General features: G+C 45.6%; 1 protein-coding gene across 1 annotated transcript in view; it reads right to left on the reverse strand.

Annotated features, from left to right (window-relative positions):
* cmip (c-Maf inducing protein) overlaps positions 1-22,890 on the reverse strand; it is a 60,391-nt gene that overhangs the window by 12,878 nt on the left and 24,623 nt on the right. The window contains exons 3-11 of the mRNA XM_079685219.1: positions 22,758-22,808; positions 22,039-22,200; positions 16,816-16,857; positions 16,465-16,527; positions 16,298-16,378; positions 10,425-10,528; positions 9,288-9,392; positions 5,743-6,195; positions 4,474-4,539 (exon numbers count right to left, since the gene is read on the reverse strand). Coding sequence (XP_079541345.1) covers positions 4,474-4,539; positions 5,743-6,195; positions 9,288-9,392; positions 10,425-10,528; positions 16,298-16,378; positions 16,465-16,527; positions 16,816-16,857; positions 22,039-22,200; positions 22,758-22,808 — 1,127 coding nt within the window. The remainder of the gene's footprint in view (positions 1-4,473; positions 4,540-5,742; positions 6,196-9,287; positions 9,393-10,424; positions 10,529-16,297; positions 16,379-16,464; positions 16,528-16,815; positions 16,858-22,038; positions 22,201-22,757; positions 22,809-22,890) is intronic.

The following is a 22,890-nucleotide window of genomic DNA, read 5'->3' on the forward strand; positions in this document are numbered from 1 at the left end:
ATAAAGTATCCAACAAATACTTTACCTCTGTCTCCCGGGTTTTGCATTTGGGTCCTACATACTAAGTGTCTGGAATCGTAACAGAACGAACTGACCAACAATGGACCCAGCAGACCTTTTGATGCTAAAGGCGGAACGTCTTGGATATTCTCTGGAGTATATTTTGTATACATGGAAAGGCGCCTCATCTAGACGGGGTAGAGAGGCTGCGTTAAAGGAGGCATGTCAGGAGGTTGCTCGCAAGCCCTGACTCTGGAACTTGTTGCCCGAGTGGCTTAGGATTTTTTCACGTGGCCCTGAGAGCCAGTCCTCATTTTTTTACCCTTTCTTGGGGTCTGGTCTGGCGTTTGGAGGTCCACGAAGCCTCCAAAAAACTCCTAAAAGACGCAAGGCCAGGGTTCCGCGCCCAACAGCCACGGTTCCGGCCCCAGTGCCGGACCCAGCAGCCATGGTTCCGTGCTCCAGTACCATCCCACATAGACATGGTACCGTGCTCCAGTACCATCCCACACAGCCATGGATCCGTGTTCCGGTTCCTTGCCCAGCAGTCATGGTTCCGGCCCCAGCAGCCATGTTTCCTGCTCCAGAACCGGCCCACGAGTCCATGCCTCCATGCTCCAGTGCCAGCCCACGAATCCACGCATCCATGCTTCCATACTCCATTACCTGGCTTACACAGCCAGGGTCCAGGCTTCCGTTCTGCGCCCAGCAGCCATGGTTCCGGCTCCAGTGCCGGCCCCAGCAGCCATGGTCCCTGCTTCAGCTCCGGACCTTACAGCCATGTTTCCGGCTCCAGAACCGGACCCTTACAGCCATGGTCCCGGCTCCAGTACCGACCCCAGCAGTCATGTTTCCGGCTCCAAAACCGGACCTTACAGCCATGTTTCCGGCTCCAGAACCGGACTTTACAGCCATGGTTCTGGCTTCAGGACCGGCCCCAGTGCCCATGGTCCTGACTCCAGTTTCGGCTCCAGGACTGGCTTACCGGCCAACGCCAGCTCCCCGAGTCCTGCCAGCGCCCCGAGTCCTGTCGACGTACCGGCCGACTTCAGCACCTCGTTTCCAGTTGGCTGTTCAGCCGACGCCAGCTCCCCGAGTCCTGTCGACGTACCGGCCGACTCCAGCACCTCGTCTCCTGTTGACTGTTCAGCCGACGCCAGCTCCCCGAGTCCTGTTGGCGTACCGGCCGACTCCAGCACCTCGTCTCCTGTTGGCTCTCCAGCCGACTCCAGCCCCTCGGGTACTGTTGGCGAACCAACCGTCTCAAGTCTCCTCTCAAGCTCCCTCTCAAGTCTCCTCTCAAGTCACCCCTCCAGTTCCCTCTCGAGTCCACTCTCGAGTTACCTCTCAAGTCACCTCTCGAGTTCCCATTCAAGACACTTCTCAAGTCACCTCTCAAGTCACCTCTCGAGTTCCCTCTCAAGTCCCCTCTTGAGTCCCCTCTCAAGTCTCTTCTCAAGTCCCCTGTCGAGTCACCTCTCGAGTTCTCTCTCAAGTCACTTCTCAAGTCTCCTCTCGAGTTCCCTCTCGAGACTCCTCTCGAGTTCCCTCTCGAGTCTCCTCTCGAATCCCCTCTCGAGTCTCCTCTCGAGTTCCCTCTCGAGTCTCCTCTCGAGTCCCTTCTCAAGTCTCCATTCAAGTTCCCTCTCAAGATCCCTCTCAAGTCATCTCTCAAGTCAACTCTCAAGTTTCCTCTCGAGTTCCCTCTCAAGCCCTCTCTCGAGTTCCCACTCAAGTCCCTACTCAAGTACCGTTGGAGGTTCCGCTGGGGGTCCTGCCAACCCTAAGTCCTGTCCCGTTGGAGGTTCCGCTGGGGGTCCTGCCAGCTCCTTGTCCTGTCTCGTTGGAGGTCCCGCCGTCTACTCTCCTGCCGGGGGTCCTGCCAATCCTATGTCCTGTGCCGTTGGAGGCCCCGTCGACTACTCTTCTGCCGGGGGTCCTGCCAACCCTATGTCCTGTGCCGTTGGAGGCCCCGCCGACTACTCTTCTGCCGGGGGTCCTGCCAACCCTATGTCCTGTGCCGTTGGAGGCCCCGCCGACTACTCTTCTGCCGGGGGTCCTGCCAACCCTATGTCCTGTGCCATTGGAGGCCCCACCGAGTACTCTTCTGCCGGGGGTCCTGCCGGCCCTGTGTTCTGTCCCGTTGGGGGTCCCGCCGACTACTCTTCTACCGGTGGCCCTGCCAATCCCATGTCCTGTTTCGTTGGAGGCCTCGACATCACCTGTATCGCCGGGGGTCCTGCCAACTCCTTGTCCTCTTCCGTGGAGAATCTTGCCAACACCCGTTCCACCGGCTCCGGTTCCTGTCCGGTCAACACCGGCTCCTGCCCGGTCCCCTGAGAGCTGTGGTCTTCGCCCCTCCTCGAACTCTGCCTTGCCCCCGGGCCGTCCGCCCGAGAACCCCTTTTTGAACTCTGCCTTGCCCCCGGGCCGTCCGCCCGAGACCCCATCCATGGTCTCTGCCTTGCCCCCGGGCCGTCCACTCCAGACCCTTCCTCCGGACCCCCTCCACCTACCCTGCTGGACTTTGTGTTTTGGGACATCTGGGATCCGTCCCTTGAGGGGGGGGTTCTGTCACACCCCCAGGTTTATGTCACAGGTTTTTAGTGTTGTCTGTCTAGGTTTGGGTGTTTGCTGTCGTGTTTTTCCGTTCTCCTTGTCATGTTTTCCTCCCTGTATATTGTCTGGTCTCTTCCCTGTGTTTTCATGTCTGTCGTTATTTCCCTGGTGTGTCTAATTCCCTGATTATTCCCACCTGTGTCTTGTTACCCTGTGTTTAAATTCCCCTGTCTCCCAGTGTTCAGTGTCAGTTCGTCTTGTTTATTGTCACGGTAAGGTCTATGCTGCTGGAACTCTTTGGTGTTTTGATTCCTCACTGCGTGAGCGTTTTAATTTTTGCTGTTATTGAAAATAAAGTATCCAACAAATACTTTACCTCTGTCTCCCGGGTTTTGCATTTGGGTTCTACATACTAAGTGTCTGGAATCGTAACACCCTCCAGAGGGAGTTTCTCTCCCTCACACTCCCCCCCTCAGAGAGCTTGCTTATAAGACTTCCACTAACCAGCACTGCTGACCACCAAAACCAGCCAACAGGTTAGCACGGAGATAACTGCACCTAGGGTGACCAGGTGTCCCGCTTTGTGCGGGACTGCACAGCATTTGGATAATTTGTCCCACACATTTTGCCGAGTCAAATTAGCTGTGTCAGCTGTCAATCAATGTATTGATTGATGTATGTATAAATGTATTAACTTATGGGCAGGGCCGCCCCTCCCCACACGCAGAGTGTGTGGGGCTGCATCTTATGCGTAAATGCGGCGCAATAATGCGCGACAGTTTCCACCCAACGAGGCTCCGGCGCTAACAGTCACGAGCCTGCTCTACCACCACCCCCCTCGATCTATGGATATATTTTTCCTGAAACCAAAAGAGATGAGGTCACAGCATCTGTTTAGCCCACAGGGCAGCAGACCGGGCAGTAAACTAGATCCGGTCATTTTTTTCTGGTCATAATAATTTCTTATGTTAATTGCATTCAAATCAAATATATTTAATTCCTTCACTTGCATAGTTTGTGCAAACAATTAAACCAAAGTAAAGCGTTGTTATTAATATTTATAAGTTTATAGTTTCATAGAAATGTTTATTCTTCAGGGTTAGATAGACATTATACAAACATCTAATCTAACTCTAAGCAACGCAGTAACATGTCCTGCATTAATGTCCTATTGGTCCCACATGTGGCTTGTTGGCACCTGGCCACCCTAACTGCACCCCACCTGGACAACGGAGCTTCCTGTCCTGCAACAGCATACTGACCAGCTACAACAAAGATGACCCAACACAGTGCAACTGCCAGCACAGCACGCTTTTACTAACCTACCCCAGCCAAGAAATTGTCAAATAACCCATCATTACAATGTATTGTTTTACATACAGTAAAAAATTAGAACTATTTGCAAAAGTTCCCAGCATGGTCCTGTTGTGTTCAGGGCACTCTACAGACGTACAGCATTTGTTCGCACTACGAAAGGCAGTTGTTTCTGTATGTGTGTACGAACTGATTTAAGCTTATTAGGGCCAGTGAGTGTAACTAATGTGACTCATTTTATCCTCGGCTACAGGGTGCTGGGGAGTATTGTTGCTTTTCCTAATGACGTCTGAAGCCAGCGACCACGCAACTGTGGCGCAGGTGAGTAACAGGTGCGTCCCGCTGTTGGAGAAACAACAAGTGGTCCACCAGTCAACCCTAATGAAGCTCTGGAACAGCCAGCCAATTACAGTAGACTCAGGGCTTCTTGAAGCCAATTAAAGTGGACTCTCTGTGGAGGGAAAAGCCAACCAGCCCAGTTCATCACTCCCCCGGAGGCATGTTAAGGTGCCTCATCCACGTCAGAAGAAGCCCCAACAGTATCCTCTGAGAAAAAAGTATACATCCCCAGAGGCAGTGGTGCAGGGAGAGAGTACTCACTCTTTAGGAAAGGGGATGGGCTGCAGCAGGCTGGCGAGAGCAGGTCTCCAATCATCATAGTCAGACCTGACAGAGACAACAAGTTGCAAAATGAAAAGGGAACCAGATAAAGAGTGTCAGTATAACAATGTGAAGAGCAGGGTGTAGCCTGGAGAAGTAAGGCAAGAAAACCACAAGATAGAGGAGTAGCTGGATATGAGCAGCGCTGAGATGATATTACTATGAGTTCAGTGACACTGTGACAGCATCGCTTTTTAGGCCATCCTGTGGTTGCCACACCTACATCCTGACACAAAGAAACTCACACATAAATGCTGCTCCACTTTCAAACTGTGAAATACAGCACCAGGACTATTTACCGAATATAATGGGACCTTTTCCTTTAATATGAATCTGGCTTGGATCTTTTTTTAATAGAAGCTTTAACAGACTTACTGTATGTTGACTTGAGAACTCATTTTAAACATATGACACAATTGTCTCAATTAAGTAACACTGTGTGTGTGTCAAATGTAACCAAGAGCATATTTGGAACCACTGATTAGGTTTATTTTGTAAATTAAATAATGCATGTCTTTAAACACTGTCACAGGGCACGTGGACAGTCAAAAGAATGCTACTGCAGCAGGTTTGACAATGCACTAATTACCGAATATAATGGGACCTTTTCCTTTAATATGAATCTGGCTTGGATCTTTTTTTAATAGAAGCTTTAACAGACTTACTGTATGTTGACTTGAGAACTCATTTTAAACATATGACACAATTGTCTCAATTAAGTAACACTGTGTGTGTGTCAAATTTAACCAAGAGCATATTTGGCACCACTGATTAGGTTTATTTTGTAAATTAAATAATGCATGTCTTTAAACACTGTCACAGGGCACGTCGACAGTCAAAAGAATGCTACTGAAGCAGGTTTGACAATGCACTAATTACCTACTACATTGTTACTTCTTTATTATGAGCAAAAGACTGCAACAGACAATCCAAAATATAAATCTGTTAGCTTCCAATATGTTCTTCAGACAGGTGAACTCTACTGTCCATGAAGCGGCAAACTCCGTGTCGGAAGTGCCAGCAAATATCATTTAATGTTGTTTAGGCATTTAACGGGATCATCTACCCTTTCATTTTGTTCTTGGAAACACTTTTTAACTGCTTAGTGGGCAGTTCTAGTTTTTAGATGACTCTTAGAATATATCAGTTGGATATTGGATTAAAGCCATAGGAATCAAGTATATGTCATGATGTGATTTTTGAACTCACAGCATCTTGAGGATAAGCGCGAAGCAGCACAGCACGCGGTCGGCCTGCGCCGGCAGCTGGATGGACAGAGTGCTGAGTGCCGGGCTGACCAGCAGGCAGTCGATCAGGTTGGGTTCACTGTCGCCCCCCGATGGACCACCCTTCTGCCTACTGTTGGCCGAGTTGTTGTTGCGCTCCAGCTCCACCAGGATCTCACTTGAGTTGACGACGGAGGGAGGAGGGGAGAGGGGCAGGGAGGGTGTGGGGAGGGAGATAGGAATGGACAGGGTGGGGTTTGAGGGGGCAGGAGGAGGCGGTTGAGGAGGACTGGGGGTACCAGAAATTGGTAAGATGGTGGCAGGCGGAGGCGTCGGAGGCTCAGGGCGCAGCAGGCGCAGCGGCATGGGTGGTTTGCGTTCGTTCTGCTGCTGGCAGCCATTTCTAATCTCCTTCAGGCTGGGGGAGTTGTCCCGACTGCAGAGAGGGTTAGGGGGAAAGGAGATTATACCAAATACAAAGACTACACTCAATGCAGGGCCATTCAGTATCAAAGACAGCAGTAATAGGAGCCAGGAGAGATGGCTGCCAGAGTGACGGCCCCTTTGTGTCTTTGAGTTTTGGAAAAGTTAACTAAGAATGATCCTCCTTGGGGCAAAGGCTGCTAAGGAGGTGACGCTAATGAGATAATGTAGCCCATGCAAAAAAAACTAGATTCAACTACATTAAATAAAATGTGGTTAAATCACAGCTAGATCAGATAATATATATATAGCTCTGAAAAAAATGAAGAGAGAACTCTCTACAATTATGGCAGCCATGCCATTCCAACGGATTACAAGCCTAAACTCCAGGATATTATTTAAACAGGATACAAAAAATGTATAACTGTTACATTTCTAATAGGGATTACAATGTTATAAAAAACTTAAAAAGATCAAATTGTGTTTACAAACGCTATCATGCTCTAGAAAAATAGGAGAAGCTGCCTTGACCAATGGCATTTAATTTTTTACACATATGGAAAAACTGTTGCAGAATGTTGTCGACTGAGAGGCACCTGAAAACCTTGTGTGGGGTTGCTTTCTCTCACCTGATCCACCACATTCGACAAATTGTGTGTGTGTGTGTGTGTGTGTGTGTGTGTGTGTGTGTGTGTGTGTGTGTGTGTGTGTGTGTGTGTGTGTGTGTGTGTGTGTGTGTGTGTGTGTGTGTGTGTGTGTGTGTGTGTGTGTGTGTGTGTGTGTGTGTGTGTGTGTGTGTGTGTGTGTGTGTGTGTGTGTGTGTGTGTGTGTGTCAGGGTTCATACACTTTTTAACCAATGATTTTCAATGACATTTCCATGACTTCGCCATGACCTTTACCTAATTTTCCATGACCAAAAAAATGACTCTTTCTTTCATGTGGCTAGCAAGCGCTGCCTCGCCCATATTTGAAATATCGAATATTTTAAAACACAATTTTCATTTAGCACGTCTTGGGTCAATGTCTTTTGCCACAATTGGTAATTATCCGTTAGAAGCCATACATTGTTGAAACTGCACTTCCCTGGCATCTTGGCGGCATTATACCCAGGGGTGTAGTGCTATTTTTACAAGTGCCGGAGCGCACCTACAGAACAGAATAATATGGACATAGTTTACGGTATAGAAAGTGTCCAAATGTGTTAAGTATCCTATCCATTTGAACATGTTTAAGTGGGGGGTGGACCTAACATCCTCTAGGGGTTCCAGGAGCAAGCTCCCCCGGGAAGATTTAGTTTTACATTTTGAAGTTAAATGCATCAATCTGGTGCACTTTGAGAGCAACATTAAGGACTAGATCTAGGAATACAGCTCCCAACACCCATATGACAGAACTGCAAACAGATTTATTTTTCTTTACATATTTTACTAATCACTCCCCTTTTAAACTGTATTCTTGTTTTACTGCCCTATAGTATGAGTTGGAATTATTTCATACCTGTTTTTTTTTATTCTCTTATTTCTTTTTAACTATAAAGATCATATGAAGGAGTGCCTTGGAAATACTTGTTAACATAAATAGTGACCTAAACATTTGAGACCCATTAGGCGCGATCACACCAAGTACTTTTCCCACAAAGGTTCCTGAGAACTCTTTAGTTCTCATGAACTAAGTACCGATCGCGTTCACACTGGAAATTAGTTCCTGGGGGTGGATTTGGCAAATTAAGCCGCTGATGTCACTTCTTCTTCTTCTGCTTTGGGTTTACTGGCAGGCCGCAAACAACTTCATGGCGTATACTGGTTCCCAAAATGCCCGGCCGGAAGTCCCCGGAGTTAGGGACTGGCTGCAGCTTCTACTGAAGCCTTCCGAGTAAACGGCCAGAACGCCGACACCTCCTAATCTCCACCGCTCCCATGTTTTATTTTGTGTTGTCATAAGTTAGTCTCTCTGCGTTTCTGCGCTGGGCTAATTCTAATGCTAATAATGCAATGCGAGGATAATAAAATGGCGGCTTCACAAAAGTTTTTGGGAGTTTGACGGGACGTGGTTTGCATTCCGCCCAGCCAATCAGACACAGGAACCTTTTTCTCCCACGAAAGGGGGTAAAAAAGGTTCTCTAGAACTAATTTAGTTCCTGGGACCTTTAGGTGTGAACGCAACTAAATCGTAGTTCTCAGGAACCTTTGTGGGAAAAGTACTTGGTGTGAACGTGCATAATGAGATAACTAAAGTTAACTATCTAAACATTCAGAGAGTCCTTTACCTCACTGAGCTGCTGTTATCTCTCTCAGTCTGACAGGAGAGGACTCTTCTCCACCTTGTTGTTGAAACAGCTTCTTATATCCCTTAGTGCAGCTAACCAGATGCTAACAACAACAATCCCCGATACCGGTGCTTTTACTGTATCATATTATTTTCGATGGCGTTATTGTATGATTATATGACAGATGAGCAGATCGCCACTGGGCTTTCAATTAAAGACACAGCCACGCAAAAACTGCGGCATGTGTACGGCTCCTTATGGGTACTGACATTTTTGGAAGTGCCAGAGTGGCGTTCCAGTGCTCTCCGGCAGCACTACACCCCTGATTATATCAAATAGTAGGCTTACTAGCTCCTCCAGGCTAAAGCCACTGTCGACTAGAGGGCGTGATTGTAAACATCTCTCACCAGCGAAATACCGCGACAGTTAAATGCCATTTTACGTTTCATTAGTACAGTATGTATTATCATTATAGTATTACTATTTCGGCGATTAGATAAAATATAAATTATATTTGATGCAACTTTAGTTATATTTCAATGACTTTTCTAAATCTTTGGGGAAAATATTGTTTTCCATAACTTTTCCAGGGCCTGGAATTTGTTGTATTTTGAATCTCCATGACTTTTCCACGTTTTCAATGACCATAAGAACCCTGGTGTGTGTGTGTGTGTGTGTGTGTGTGTGTGTGTGTGTGTGTGTGTGTGTGTGTGTGTGTGTGTGTGTGTGTGTGTGTGTGTGTGTGTGTGTGTGTGTGTGTGTGTGTGTGTGTGTGTGTGTGTGTGTGTGTGTGTGTGTGTGTGTGTGTGTGTGTGTGTGTGTGTGTGTGTGTACTGACCTGTTGATGAACTCCTCATAACAGGAATAAATGGCGGCGAGACACACTGCCACCAGGTTTGGCAGGACCCGGGGGTGGGGGCACTGCCCGGTGGGCCCGTGCATGCTGCAACACATGCTGTTGTTAGCTACCATGATCCAACCATCTGCTGTTCAGTATCCCTCTCACACACACACGCAGCTCTGTACACCTCATGCCTCATACAGCTTTAAGTCAAGACACTAAAGGGAAAAACTGTGTTTCTTCCCCAATGCACAATGTGGATCATTTGGGCTTTTTTGCTTCCGTAACTTTTTTTTTCACAAAAAGAAAAACTTCCTCAACACCCTTTTAGGTGTTTAATCTACAAACACCCCTTGCATCTGTGGATTTATTATAAATTCACAAAAAAGGAGCATTAAATAATGCTCCATTTGCATATCTAAACATAACATTTCAGAACAGGCATAATCACCTTAATGTACGTAATTAAATTGTCAAGTTTCATAGACGTAGCTTATCTTTAAAAAGTCAACCTATTCACCTGTCTCCCAGTAAGAAAACATTTTGAAAACATGTTTTGTTATATTTAGGGTCTGAGCACACACAACCTTAGGTCCAAGGACCCTTTGGAAACTGTAGGAATGTTTTCTTATCCTTCCTAAAATTAATTGCAGTTTTGAGGGCCTAGAAATTATTTCAAAAATGATTTTCTGTGGCATAAAATGAAAACGTATTGAAAATATACAGGTCCTTCTACACATTTCATCTGATTGACTTCAAATTTGGTCAGAACCCTCTGGAGACCCTGAGGATCAAAGGTTTGTCTGCAAACATAATGATAGTTTTAGGGTTGTGGCTTTGGAGGAGGCCCAGAGAGACTGGTCAGTGTTAGAGACTTAGAGACTTTTAGCTACACTGTACAGCTTTTGGAACGGGTGCTGCTTGCTACTTTGGAAACAGTTAGCAACATTGGGCTGGGTGTTTCAGTTTGATCATTTAAAAAAATCCAATTGTTTTGATTTGGTCAAATATATATTCATCAGTAATAGACCATTGACATGGATTCAAACATTCCATTACTGATAGTTGATTACATGTCTGAATGTGAGCCAGCAGGGCAGTAAAAGTTTGATTTTGTGCATGACATTTTCTCACCTGTGGACGAACTTCTTGACTACCTCCATCCCCGCATTTAGCTCGTTCAGAGCCAGGATGTACTCCTGCGTGAAAAGACGCAGTCGAGGGCACTTTCCAAAATCCTGCCAAGATATAAACAAAAAAATGTAAACCAAACAAAGTAAAAAAAAAGACAGAACTTTAAGATAACATCCAGGAATCCAAAGTTTTCAATTAGAGATATCACAGGGGGCGCTCCAGGAAATAATTCATACATTCGTAACATTTATATTTTACAATTATTTTACACTACAATTCAGTTAGCTAATGCTTGTATATAAAGCAACTTACAATACGTGCATATAACAGTGAAGATACAAACTGAAAACACATCAGATTTCAATAAGCCTAACTATTGTAGGTGCTATGTACAGAAGTGAGATGTTTGTATTATTGGCCATGGTATTATTGTTCAGTCTAAGTATTGATATATTTCTCTATCCATCATCCTATCCAGACTTTATGATTAACCACAGGGTATAATAAAGCATATAGGTATTTTTTATTTTAGGTTTACTGTTTAAATTCAATTGAGCAAAGAAGGAAGGTCTGAGGAAAACCCCTACAGCTCAGAAAGTAAAACATAATTCTTCAAACAGCAACAAAGAGTTAAACCTTTTGTAAACAATTGACAAGAATTATGCTGAATACGGAATGGACATGTTATGTCAAGTCTTGGACCTTCTCAATATAACTATAATGATTGTATGTTATTGAATTACAGCTTCCAGATTTAGAAGAGGCCCATGAGTCTCTTTGCTAATTATCAATGGTCTTTGCAATTATCAGCAGATGTACCCACCTTAAGTAAAACTGACCCAATGTGAGAGAAAGTATAAAGAGGCTGATTAGATTATAATAAAGAAAGTATCCAATACCATTCAATTCAACTTGAAACATTTTAAACAAATTAGACATTTCTTAACTGTCAATGCTGCAAAGTCATACCTCCACTGTATGATTCTATCCCACATTGAATACTGTTTGACAAACTGGTCGTTTGCTTGTGCCACACACCTGAAACCCATAGAACAGCTGTACAAGAGAACTATCAAGGTGTTTGACAGAAAGCCAAATTCACACCACAACTGTACCATCCTTGAGAAACATCATTTCTTGAGTTTTGATCATTTTAAGTCTTTTAAAAGTATGTGTTTTATTTATAAATGTTTACATGGACTGCCCCCCCTCCCTTAGGGGAATTCATCCACAGAAAACACACTGGATGCAGCACTAGGTCAGAAACCAGAGGAGACTGTGAAGTCCACCGCAGAAGGACCACTTTTGGACAACATTTCCTCTTTATTAAAGGCAGCTCTTTATGGAATAGCCTCCCAACTGAGATACGGGATTGTCCCACTCTCAATAGCTTCAAAGGTCAACTCAAAGAATGGTTGAGCAACAAACAGACGTGCGATCACCGCTAAATGCACTTTAACACAGGGGTATCTCCTCTTGCACTTTATGTAGCTCTTGTATCTTCTCTTGCACTTTATATGTCGTTGCTGCTACATTGTACTGCCATGTGGTAAATACTTGTGTATGCTGCTCTTGCTCTCTTACACTTTTTGCATATCATGTATTTTGTTTTTGCTATGTTTGTAAAATGTAATCTTCTTAAATGTTTTATGTGCAGAAATTAGCTCAAAGCTAAATCTGGCACTGTTACGCTTGACGCATTTGAATGTTTTAAGTGTTCATTACTGTGCGTTGTCCCTGCCAAATAAACGATTAAATGAAAAAAAAATAATCATCATTATAGAGGTTTGTGTGTTAGTTAATGTAAGGAAAATGGTATGTGTTCATGTGCAGACGTATTTATGCTTTGTTAATTGGGAAGTTCATATTCTGATAAGATATTAATTACTCCTAAAGACGTCATGAGATGATGACCTTTCGACATCTGGAACATATCCAAGTTTAGGAGAACTGACAATGTGTGTGCGTTAAACATGGTTAGGGAAAATGTTCGTGTGTCATTTAGAAACCATAGGCTGTGTGAAATTTCTACTCAGGGGGCCACTACACCATTTGACTGCTTGAGAGCATTCATAACTTTCATAATTCCAGAGATACATCCCATAATACATCACATTTTTAACATTGAAGTCAATGGAGAAAATCTTGAGACTTCAACAAATCTTCATGCAATTCAACTGCTAACTGTTCATTCATACTTTCACATCATTCCAACTTTAAAATGTTACACATCTTACTGACATTATTCTTGTAAAACAACTTTTAAATCTGATTCTTACTTTTAGAGATATTAAACATTGTTCAGACCTTGTTTTAGAGGTTTTCTTCAGATTTTAACATTAACTAGTGTGTGATGTCACCGCTAGAGTGGAGGACAGCTTGAAATTCGCATTCATATATATATTTTTAAACTGCCATAATTCCCAAACCCTACATTCCTGAGACATAATTTATCATGACAAACGTAGGAAAACATCTCGTAGCTTGTAAAATTACAAATAATTAAGCAAAAATCATTAAACAAAATGCTTTTTGAGGGCATGAAGTGACCAAAATGTTCAACATTCCTCCATTAAACCCCATTGTAATTTCAGGCAGATATTTCCTCACGGTAGCAGCCGCACACCTTTAGTTAAACTGCCAAAAAGGCCACATTATTAACCCGAAGCTACACAAATATTACACTTCAGATACTCAACTTCCTTGACATGCTTCACGTTTTGAAATTTCACAGATATCTGTTACGGTTCTTCCACAAAACGTTCACATGTAAGAGGATTATCTCTCATTCAGAACAATGAAGCCTTTGATCTCTACAGAGCTCAACTATAAACACCTGTGTAATGGAACACGATGATGTCATCACTCCAACTGACATGCTCAGACCAGCAGACTTCAGATAGCAGTGTGCCAACAGTCCAGCCGTGAAGACATCTTCTGGACAGTTTTGAGATTTCTTCAAATGCCGTTGCCATGGCAACACAATGCTCGCCTTGAAACACGGTTTTCTCATAACTTCAGTGAATATACTCCAAACAGCCCAGAACTTCACAGGTTTGGTAACGAGGCAGCCATCAACACATCTAAGCGTAGTATGGGGTGTCATCAAATGCCGTTACAATGGTGACAGCCCACTCGCCATGAAACACGATGTCGCTGTAAGTCCAATGGACACGGTCCAATCGTCCCCCGATCTTCACTTGTATATCACCTGTCCATGCCTCAACAGCTCTACACCAAATCTGAAATCTAACCATATGCCGTTTCCATGGAAACGCATCCCTCGCCATAAAACACGATGTCCCTTTAACTCCTAGGAAAATTTTCAAAAAGTGCTAAAACTTCACATGTGTGCTAACAGTCCAGCCGTGAAGACATCCAAGGGACCGTTTTGAGATTTCTTCAAATGCCGTTGCCATGGCGACAGACAACTCGCCATGTAACATGATGTTGCTGTAAGTCCAATCGACACGTTCCAATTGTCCCCCAATCTTCACTTGTATATCGCCGGTCCATGCCTCAACAGCTCTACGCCAAATCTGAGATCTCACTATAAGCCATTTCCATGGAAACGCATCCCTCGCCATAAAACATGATGTCGCTATAAGTCCAATGGACACGGTCCAATCGTCCCCCAATCTTCACTTGTATATCACCGGTCCATGCTTCAACAGCTCTACACCAAATCTGAGATCTCACCATATGCCGTTTCCATGGAAACGCATCCCTCGCCATAAAACATGATGTGGCTATAACTCCTATGCAAATGTTCAAAAAGTGCTCAAACTTCAAAAGTGTGCTAACAGTCCAGCCGTGAAGACAACTACGGGACAGTTTTGGGATTTCTTCAAATGCCGTTGCCATGGCAACACCATGCTCGCCTTGAAACACGGTTCTCATAACTTCAGTGAAAATACTCAGAACAGCCCAAAACTTCACAGGTTTGGTAACAATGCAGCCATCAACGCATCTAAGCGTATTATGGGGTGTCATCAAATGCCGTTGCCATGGCGACAGATCATTCGCCATCAAGTTAGTTCAGAAGTTTGCGGTTCAAATATTCTGCTGCTATTCCAAGCCTTTTCACTTTCTTTTCTTCTCTCATCACACATTCAAGCCCCCAGTGTTCATGTATCATTTCAATCTAAATTCTTCACTTTCTTCTTACACATTACATTTCAGCATAGCAGTTTAGCGTCAGCTTTTCAGCATAAAGCATTCCCACTAGCAATTTCTTCAGGAATTGCATTCTCTAGTTATTGTTTGTTGTACAACAAAATAATAATTGATCAACTATATCTGTGTTTGTGTTTTATTGGTTCCTGTCTGTTTCATTCTTTCCTGTTGTGAGTGCTGCATTGCCACAACAGACATTTTTTGATGTTAAACACGACCAAAACTGAAGTTATTGTACTTGGCCCGAAGAATCTACGAAACAAATTATCTAAAGATATATTAACTATGGATGGCATTAATTTGGCCTCCAGTGAGACTGTAAGGAATCTTGGTGTTATATTTGATCAGGATTTATCCTTTAACACCCACATAAAATCAATTTCAAGGACCGCCTACTTCCATCTACGTAACATTGCAAAAATCAGGCATATCTTGCCTCAAAACGATGCAGAGAAACTAGTCCATGCATTTGTTACTTCAAGGCTGGATTATTGTAACTCCTTATTATCAGGGTGTACCAAGAAGTCAGTCAAGTCGCTTCAGCTGATTCAAAATGCTGCAGCTCGTGTACTAACCAGAGTTAGGAAAAGGGACCACATTACTCCTGTTCTGGCTGCCTTACACTGGCTCCCTATAGAACACAGGATAGAATTAAAAATTCTTCTTCTCGCCTACAAAGCCCTTAATGGGCAGGCGCCATCTTACCTTAAAGAACTCATTATACCCTATTGTCCTACTAGGGCATTGCGTTCCAAGAATGCAGGGTTGTTGGTTGTTCCTAGACTCTCTAAAAGTACAATGGGAGCCAGAGCCTTTTCTTATCAAGCTCCACTTTTGTGGAATCAGCTTCCAGTTTGTGTTCGGACGGCAGACACCCTATCCGTTTTTAAGAGTGCGCTTAAGACCTTCCTTTTTGATAAAGCTTATAGTTAGGGCTGATTAGATTCAGCCCCTAGTTTTGCTGATATAGGCTTAGTTTGTCGGGGGACATCTTACTTCTTCCTTCTCTCTGTCTATACCTGTGTACTCTCATGTTCCGATTAACCCAGCTTCCCCAAATTTCTTCCTTTTTGGTGTCTATATACGCCGGGACCCGGAGTCATGGATGATCCTGCGGTCCTGTGTCATGGATTGCGAGTCCTGGATATTGAGTCGTGGCTGTGGTCCTGGATCATAAGTCCTGGATGGATATCCTCGTGGATTCATCTTCCTATTATACACACATGCATTTCCAAACATTTGGACTACCTATGTTGCAAATGTATTATCTTTTCAATTTATACACGGCATCTATTGCACGTCTGTCCGTCCTGGGAGAGGGATCCCTCCTCTGTTGCTCTCCCTGAGGTTTCTCCCATTTTTCCCTTTAAACTGTGGGGTTTTCTCTGGAAGTTTTTCCTTGTACGATGTGAGGGTCTAAGGACAGAGGGTGTCGTATTGTCATACTGATATTCTGTACAAACTGTGAAGTCCACTGAGACAAATGTAACATTTGTGATATTGGGCTATATAAATAAACATTGATTGATTGCACATTTTTTTAATCTAGTATTTTAAGTTTTTGGATCAGATTTACCAGAACTTTGTTCCTAGAATGATGGAATGAAGCAAATGGCACATAAATGACCAAAAACATGTACTAAAAGGGAACCAATTAAATATCTTTCCTTGCTACTGTAACAGTTTAGTCTTCTCACCATATTGTGTTTGAGGATTCTCTGGACCACAGGAGTGAACACTTCGATCACAACCATGGAGCGTGGCCGCTCCCGACAGTGCTGCAACACACAAAAGGAAGCACTTCAAAGAACGGTTCTCCGTCCCACAGAAACTGTGTGCTGAGTGTACTACAACACTATCTCACCTTACAGAAGAATTCACACAGGTCAGGTGGTGGGTGGTTGTTCTCCAGAAGAGGAGCAATGGCCTGATTACACAAACACACACACATGAATATTTCTTAATCCTGGCTGGGAGCCAACAGTACAAATCTGGGCTATGGCAAACTTGTAAAATGAACAAGGGAAAAATCAAAAAAGTGCAAGAGTCTACACAAAAATAAGAACCTTTCCCTGGATCAAACAAACTAATACACAAGGGACAGAATATTTATTTTTTTAAGTTTAAAAATCAAACCAACAGGAGCTTTTGAGTTTTGATATTCAACCTCATCCTGACATTTAATATCAACTCATAGCGAGAGCTTCCTACTCACCACAATGATGTTCTCATGATCCTGAGTGCTGAGGTTAGAGTTCTGTGGGGAAGGTGAAGAAAAAAAAAGGTTTAAGGGAAGAACTGCATTAATTATGTTAACCTCATGATGCTTTAATTCAATGTTTAATCTTCTTGCTTTGTCTTACTGGGCATATTATTAACAAGACTGTGTTCACATGATTTTTAAAGGAATGTTGACATTTTGGGAAACATGCTTATTTGTTTTCTCACTGACTAAGATAAAACTCTTCAAGAAGCCACGACCAGCAGCAGGTTAACTTATCTTAGCAAAAAGACTGAACACAGGGAAACAGATGACAATATATGACCAGCCCAGAAGGTAACACGTTATATCTGATTTTCAGATAAGATTTGTTAGTATAAAATCAATATGATGTTGTTAAGTTGGTTTTTGTGCCAGACTATTGTTGAAGTTGTTGTGCAGCTTAAATGGATGAGATGGGAATAAACAAGTCCGGATAGGAGTACATTATTTTATCAGTGAACTGTTGACTTGCTAACCTTCCTCCTCTGCTTTACAAACTTTTAAGCCAGACTACAGCAACTCAGATCTGAGAATTACAAGTAAATGCATTCAAAATGTTAAGAGGGAAACAATTGAAATGATCTTCTATTCTGATGGGTAGTTTAATATATATTATATGTTAACACTTTGTAGAACTTAAACAACTACGAACAAATACTTTTCAAACCATCAATGAGTGAATATAATGTGTAGGGTTCTACTGAATGTCATTTTTAAAATGCAAAGCTTCTATATTGAGGTTTGCCCATCGTCTTTTTTTAGGGATGTGATCCCTTTGTGTGCAACATGTTATGTATCATCTTTGGTTTTGTGGTGTATTTTTGTTCTATGGTGCATGCTCTCTCCCCCTCCCTTCTCTGTTCTATTTCGTATAGGCTTCGCCCTCTAAGGCTATCACTATTGGGTAATCCCCTGCGCACCCGCGCAGCACTGAAAACACTTGTAGTACACGCCCACCTGCGAGGTGGGCCCCACCTACGAGGTGGGCCCCACCTTCGGACTCACTTCCGGTATAAATAGGAAGGAGGCCCGACAATCTGCTCCCTCTTTTCTTCAGCACCCCGGTACTGAAGCACTGTAGAGACACTAAAGAGTAAAGGCTCTTTTAGGAGCCACCTCGAAAAAGATCCTTAAACATGAGTACACAGGGTTGTGTTAGAGTTTGCTCCTCATGCCAGATGGGGTTCATAATCAGTTATGACTGGCATTCACGATGCGAATCCTGCCTGGGGTCGGAGCACGCGCACGCCGCTCTCGCCCAGTATCAGCAGGTGTCATGTGCTCATTGTGCCGGTCTCCCTCTGGCCGACAGACAGCGACGGACGCTCTCGCTACTGCGGCCGAGGAGGATGATTGGCCAGTCCAGGAGTCCTACTACGTGTACCAAGCCCTTGAGTTCCTGGATCCGAGTGCTGGATCCGAGTGCTGGGCAAAACTCCTACCCCGCCTCCATCCACTGATCACCGTGTGGTTTCCCCATCCCGTTTCTCCCCCAGAGCGTCCCTTGCTTTCCTCCCCCAGGGACCAGGTTGTTGTCCTCCAGACTGACCGGATGCACCAGTGTGCCTTCCAGGCGTCTGCAGCGGCGAACAACATCGCTCTGCTGTCTCACTCCATAGTGAGACTATCAGAGCAGCCCTTGAGGCTTCGGAGGAGATAAGCAAAGCTGCCAGCACACTCACCCTGTGCGCATCCGTCACCGTCTCAACGGCGAGGATTGCGGCTTGGGTGACGCAGATTCAACGGCACCTCTGGCTGCAGCAGGCATCCGTACCAGAGACGGCCATGAAAGTGCTGCTGGATGCTCCAATCAGCCCGGACGGGCTGTTCGGACCCCAGCTCCACGCCATGGTGGAGTCCATCAAAACTGCAGCATAACAGGCAGCATGTCAGCTGGCTCCAGCCTGCTGAGCACCCCCATTGGCAGCAGCGCCCGCAGCATCCGCAGCATCCGCAGCCACGGCGCCGTGGGACGGGACCGCGGGGGCTCCGTCCCACGTCTCCGCTCCTCCGCCACCCGAGAGACAGGGTCTCCCGGCAGCGAGTTGGAGGGGATCGAGGCACCCCCACTCCTGGTCTGCTCCGCGAGAGCCTCCGAAGAAGAAGCAGGGCCGATACTGACGGTTTGGGGGGGGATTTTTGTGAAGAAAATAAAAACGTTTCATTTTCCAACAGTTTGTCGGTGTCATCAGTAACAACTGTTTCTCACATATCCCCCACCCTGTGTAAGCCCCTGTTTTTAACCTATCGGTTAATAAAATGCACAGCTCGTGGCATTTCTCTGTCCCAGATATACCTTCTACACACGCTCATTATAAGCCCACGAGTGCCGTTAAAACGCCTCGTGTGGACAGCACTGCAGACACCTCCACTCATCCCCTGAGCGTGTACGCGCCGCATGATGAGAGCCAGAGTGAAACGCAGCGTGTGGAGGCTACCTCGCAGCCCTTTCGGTCCAGGCCCACCTTGGGTTGCCTCACGGGCAGCAGCGACGAGGGCTCTGGCGTGGCTCGTCACCATGACGACTAGAGCACATCACGAGCATGTAAGCCCGTATGTATGTATCCCCCCCCCCCCCCCACAGTTCAATGGGATACAGGAAACACTCCCAGGAACAGTGTCTTGCGCTCCATTCAGAGCTGCAGGAACTCCTGTTGAAAAATACTATTTCCAGGGTTCCTCAAAGGGAGGAAAATCAGTCGCATCTGTCAAAGCCTGGGTTTTCAAAAATTGGAAGAAGAGCTGTCCTCTTCCCTCCCAGACAATCATTTATCTGAGAGTGGAATTAAACTCAGCCAGCATGAGAGCGCGGCTCTTGCGGCGAAGAGTGGAGAAACTGACAGCTCTCCTCCGGCATGTCACAACCCACACAGCCCTCTCCGTGATGCAGCTGCTCAGCATGACGTCAGCTGGTCACGTGGTGGTCTCCCTGGGTCTCCGCCACAGGAGGAGACTCCAGAGGTGGTTCATTCGCCTGTGCATCAACCCCGTGCTTCAGAGGTAAATGTGTTGGAGCTGCTCTCCGTTTTGGAAAGTAATCCAGCACTTCGCCCCATTGCTGTACAATCAAACATGTGTTGATTCGCACAGACAACAGGCCACGGCAGCCTACCTCAGTCGCCAGGGAGGAGTACAATCTGCGCAGCTTCTGAACGCAGCCAGGCGGCTGCTGTTCTGGGCGCGCACACACGTTGCTTTCCATCAGAGCGATGTATATTCCTGTCGAATTGAACAGAGGTGCTCGCAGAACCCAGGATCACCCTCCCCCCTCACACATCGGCCGTGGCCCAGGGTGCTGTTATACGTTTTTCCCATCAGTTCCGCTGACCCCTCGGTTCCCGGACCGAGTGCGGGAGAAACGGCTATCAGCGGTCCTGATACCCCCGGAGCGCACTGGTTTCCATGCCTACAGTGTACGCTGTCAGACAGACCGTGGGGAATTCCGTGGCGCGGAGACGGTCTCCCAGGCGGAGGGAGCGATCAGCCGCCACCCAGCCGTTTGTTGCGGGGAGTACGGAGACTCAGACCTATGTCACCCACACTGGCGCCTCAGTGGGACTTGGCTTTGGTGTAAAGCCCCATTTGAACCTTTAGACCAGGTTCCCCTTAAGGTTTTGTCAGTCAAAGTAGTATTACTTTTAGTGCTGACATCAGCAAAAATGGTGAGTGATTTGTCTGTCCTCTCTGTGGCTCCGTCATGTCTCCGGATCCAAGGATATGGCAGCTCAGCTGTTTTGTCAGTGGAAGACATTTGCACTGCTGCATCTTGATCTTCCCCCTGTTCATTTATTCAATTGTATTTGAGGGATGTCTCCCATTCCTCTCTAAAAACACCCTGTACTGAGTGTCCTGTCAGAGTGAGTGACGCCAGGGATCCAGCTGTGCGCCTCTCTCCTGCCTCTCGGCACGCGGAGAGCGGCCCTTTTTCCCTCTTATGAGAGGGATGTTTCCTTTTTTTCCTCTGACACACTTTGTACGGAGTGTCTTGTCAGAGTGAGTGATGTCAGGGATCCAGCTGTGCGCTCTCTCCTGCCTGTCTGCACGCAGAGAGCTGCCCTTGTTCCCCCTCTTTTATCGCTGGACAAAGTGTGACCTTCGTCTCTACTTTTTCACAGCGGCAGGGTTGTATTGTTCCCAGGAGCAGATTGTCAGGCTTCCTTCCTATTAATACCGGAAGTGAGTCCGAGGGTGGGGCCCACCTTGCGGGTGGGCGTGGACTACAAGTGTTTTCAGTGCTGCGCGGGTGCGCAGGGGATTACCCAATAGCGATAGCCTTAGAGCGCTACTATACTCATAGAAGCTGGAGTTACAGTAGCTAACTTCAGTTCTCCTTCTCAGCAGAGCTGCTGTGTGGCCGGGGGCGTGGCTGCAGACCAGGCACACCTGGTCCCCATCACCCAATCAACCTGCTCCATCAGAGCCCCACCCCCACTGCTCTGCCCGATGACCCCAAGCAGTTGTAGGAACCAGAGTGCCGCGCTGCAGCCTGGCGCCTTGTGTATCTGATCTTCTAGTTTTTGTGCGAACTCCAGTGTTTTTTAATGGACAACTCTCTCTGTTCACCGGAGATTTTTCTGCTAACCCGCTAGCTTCCTGCCATCACTGCCTGCCTTTTTTTGTTTGCATTTTTCATTAAACACCTTGAAAACCTTGCCTGAATCAGCTTCTGCTTTGGGGTCCTTTAAATACTAGAGCATCCCACATCAAGCAGAAAATAAATGGTCTTTTGAGCGCAGTGAAAATGCTGTCTTTGAACCAAATATTTCATTAGAAAAACAACAGATGTCCTGCAGCAGTCCTAAGCAGCCACTACTTGCTCATTGAATTCAATATACATTTTATAACAATGTTGCATTAGTTTTTTCTTGCTGTAAGGAAACAAGGAAATGAATAAAAGGTGTGTGTGTGTGTGTGTGTGTGTGTGTGTGTGTGTGTGTGTGTGTGTGTGTGTGTGTGTGTGTGTGTGTGTGTGTGTGTGTGTGTGTGTGTGTGTGTGTGTGTGTGTGTGTGTGTGTGTGTGTGTGTGTGTGTGTGTGTGTGTGTGTGTGCGCGTGTGTGTGTGTGTGTGTGTGTGTGTGTGTGTGTGTGTGTGTGTGTGTGTGTGTGTGTGTGTGTGTGTGTGTGTGTGTGTGTGTGTGTGTGTGTGTGTGTGTGTGTGTGTGTGTGTGTATGTACCTCAGCCAGCAGGGTGGAGATGATGTGCAGGGGGGCCTGGTGGATGGACTCGTCCTGCAGGGGGGAGCTCAGAGCCATGTCCACCAGCGCTCTGATCTCCTTCAGAACCACGTCCCAGCGGCTCGGGTTGTTCAAGACCTTCCGGTACTTGTAGATCTTTTTCTGCAGGAACACAATTTGGAATGAAAAGTGTGCTCAGGTGGTTCTATGTCATTAGGATTGGTTTTTGTGTGAATACTGTTGTGGTATCTTATACTGTATGTCATCATTTCTCACATCTTTGTTGTTTCACCTTGGACCTGTTTATTTTTTTCAAAATGGTGGAGTGAAAGCTCATTAACAGAGATGTTTACCTATGATAATGCCTGGTAGGTGCTTTCCACATGACAGTGCCGTGGAACAGTGTTGAGTGTGGAGGAAATTAAATAACCATAGGAAGCGTGTGAGCTACTTCAGGCATACTGCTTTGTTTAACTGTATTGAGCTTATTGAGCACAGTGTGACTGTAAGACTGAGCTTTAGAACTTCAATTCAAAGTGCTTTAGAATGGCCTTTCAGAACATTTGTAATACATGTGGTAGTTTTTATGTTTACCTTTTTAAGAAAAGGAAAAATAAGGCTCACAAACAGGACACAAATGTCGTCGGGGGGTCCATGACACTTTAATGGGGCTGGTGAAACAAGTTAATTAATAGTTAAAGACAAAAGGGTAACCTTACCTTCCACTGCAAAGAGTGAAACCACTGGTCTCTCAAGTAGCTGTTTGCAGCCTGCAAAAAACACACACACAATTTGTCAAATGTGGTGGATCAGGTGATAGAAAGCAACCCCACACAAGATTTTCAGGTGCCT

Source organism: Notothenia rossii, assembly GCF_949606895.1.
Source record: "Notothenia rossii genome assembly, chromosome: 5".
Taxonomy (NCBI): Eukaryota; Metazoa; Chordata; class Actinopteri; order Perciformes; family Nototheniidae; genus Notothenia; species Notothenia rossii.